Raw genomic sequence first — 2,560 nt, 5'->3', positions numbered from 1 at the left:
ATTTTCTAATTACTCAATATTTAAAATTTCATGCACTATTTGTATTTATTCATATTGGTTTTCCAAGGTAAAGACACATGCATTGCATTATTTAAGAAAAATTCCAGATAATATCTTTCAATAACGACTATTTGAATAACTAATATTTTTGATATTTTTTAATAAGATTGGAACTGCTTTATTTAGTTCACCAAAAATAACATTCTATAGGAAAGGAACTATAACATTACACAACAAGGCAGAGCTGTAAAATCTCAAACAAGACAGGCAATGCTTTATTTAGATAGCCAAAAATAATGTTTCACAAAGGAAAATCCATAGTTGCAAATTTTTCTTTGGCTATCAATATCAATTCTCTCTACCATACTTTGAGACTACTTTGTGGTTTCCAAGTACAAACTAAAATTTGTTGGATAGAAATGCTCAGCCTCGTCACATGAATGAAAAGTTTGGAAAAATATTTTGTTTAATGCTAGCAAATGACTAAACAGTGTGGTTCTCACTACCATCAGCAGCATCTACCAAAAAGGCTTAACCTATGAACACAGCTGTCCTTTCTCCACCATCACAGACGACCTGTGCATCAGCACATGCTATGTGGAGCACATTCAGGCACCAGAAAGGAGTTCTTAGCAGAAAAACTGGTATGTGGGTAACAGCTTGCCTCTGCACAGCCCCTGAAGGCGGGCCTATGGAGAGAAAGCCCACCGTCTCTCAGTTCTTTATCTGGAGATCAGAGCACGAGCCAGACAGAGAGGCTGTTCTGTAGTCATCAGAACTTCAATAAACCGTCCTGGGGTTCTTGACACTGGCAGGCGCCTCACAGGCAGTCACTTAAGCCGACTAGGGAAGAAGTCCTCGTGGTATTCTGCTAAAAATCTCAGGAAGAGAGCAAAGTGCATCAGCAAAGCCTTCAGATTCTTCTCCGGAAAGGGCATCTATTCAAGGGTTTCTGGAAGTTTTACCAACAACCCATGCAGATGTAGCTTCCAGGACAAGGCCTCGGTCTAGGTCACTGGCCCTTCCCCCTTCATCACCAGCCAAGTCTGCAGCCCGGGGCGGCCTGGAGTCAGGAGGTAGGGGGCGCAGGCTCTGCTGGGCTCTGAGGCCTCTCGTCCAGTGCGGGAACCGCTGCGGCCCCAGAGCGAATGCGTTCTGCAGCTGCCCCGCGGGCCTCGGCGACACACGGTGGCCGCGGTGGCGCATTCTCCGCCTCGGGGACCACGAACTCCGGGGTCTGGCTGTGTCTCTTGGGGGCAGGGTCACCCAGGGTCGCCGGACTCGGTGCAGGCTCAGGCGCACTGGGGGACAGTGTTCCCCCTGCGATTAGTGCTGGTGGCACGTTCCTTAATTACAATTACAACCTGGGAGGAGGCCACCTTTCTATACTGAGCTTCTTCGCAGGGGTAGAGCAGCACCAGCGGGAGCGTGCGGTCAAAGGTGATTTTCAGGCCGTCTACCATCTCCCTACACAGCTCCAGGTGACAGTGCGACGAAACCGCCCCGGCATCCCACCGAAGCGCCTCCCGCGCGTGCTCCGCGCCCGCCCCGCCCGCAACCTGCGACAGGTAAACCTCCCGCAGAGCCACCACCATGGCCCTGCACCGGTTGATGCGGAAGCGGTAGTCCTCCAGCAGCACTGGGGATGGCCACGCTCACCGCCCCGGCGGCGCCTCAGCGCCTCTTCCTCTTGGGCTTCGCGGACGAGCGACTGCTTTTCCTGCCAATTTACTCTGCTATCTACGATTTTCCTCCCCATCACTGAGCACCTGACCGGTGGCCGTGGATGGATCCCAATCATTAAAGTGCATCAGATAGTCTGGGATGCTCCTGCCTTTCCAGTCTTTCCTAACAATAACGCCCACGATCTGGGTAGACTGAGACCCTGCGGCGTCAAGAAACTTAGGCAATGGCTGGAGACATCCAAGAACTCGTGCTGCATCGTAGCGCACGCAATCCACGCCTGCGCAGCCTATGTTTGGTATTTCCAGAGCACGTTCCATTTGTATTGAAGCTCTTCTTCTTTCTTTCTTTATTTATATTGTTGTGCTGGGTGGGATATGTTGTAGCATTTACAAAAGTTCTTAGGATACATTGAAATATATCATATTTGAATCTCACCCCCTCCACCATTCTCCTTTATCCCCCTTTCCTCATTCCTGGATATTAAAGCTCTTCTTAATGAACCCAGTCTAGACTTTAAATCAACTATTGACAAATAGTTGATTCTAAATGACTGATTTTCAGTTTTTTCCATTTCTCATTTTTGCATGTTATATTTCACTTTTCATCTTGATCTCCTAGTTTTTGTTATTCATATGAGTAGTTCCTATAAATCTGAGAAACTTAACTATATATAAAATGCCTTTTATATTGTGTTATAATTGTAATTTCTGTGGGATAAATTCTTCAATGTATTGGCTTTGTCGGAATTGGTAGTTCTCCCGCCTCCCAGGTTTTAACTTTAATTTGAAAATTAATCAGTTCAGGTACATTTATTTCTTCTCTTTGCCTACGCTTGCTTTTCTGTTTTTAGTAACTTTATTGTTATTTAGTAACT

At 46.5% G+C, this 2,560-nt stretch overlaps 1 protein-coding gene across 1 annotated transcript; it reads right to left on the bottom strand.

Annotated features, from left to right (window-relative positions):
• Nucleotides 1-1,279: 1,279 nt before the first annotated feature.
• LOC141424972 (MSL complex subunit 3B-like) lies at nt 1,280-1,963 on the bottom strand. The gene has a single exon (XM_074080539.1). The coding sequence runs from the start codon at nt 1,593-1,595 to the stop codon at nt 1,293-1,295; it is 303 nt and encodes a 100-aa protein (XP_073936640.1). The 5' UTR covers nt 1,596-1,963; the 3' UTR covers nt 1,280-1,292.
• Nucleotides 1,964-2,560: the final 597 nt, after the last annotated feature.

Source organism: Castor canadensis, chromosome 1, assembly GCF_047511655.1.
Source record: "Castor canadensis chromosome 1, mCasCan1.hap1v2, whole genome shotgun sequence".
Lineage (NCBI taxonomy): Eukaryota > Metazoa > Chordata > Mammalia > Rodentia > Castoridae > Castor > Castor canadensis.
This window is presented reverse-complemented; position numbering and strand designations above follow the sequence as displayed.

Excerpts from the sequence above, each read along its gene's own strand:
- LOC141424972 (XM_074080539.1), bottom strand. The coding sequence starts at position 1,595 with ATGGTGGTGGCTCTGCGGGAGGTTTACCTGTCGCAGGTTGCGGGCGGG.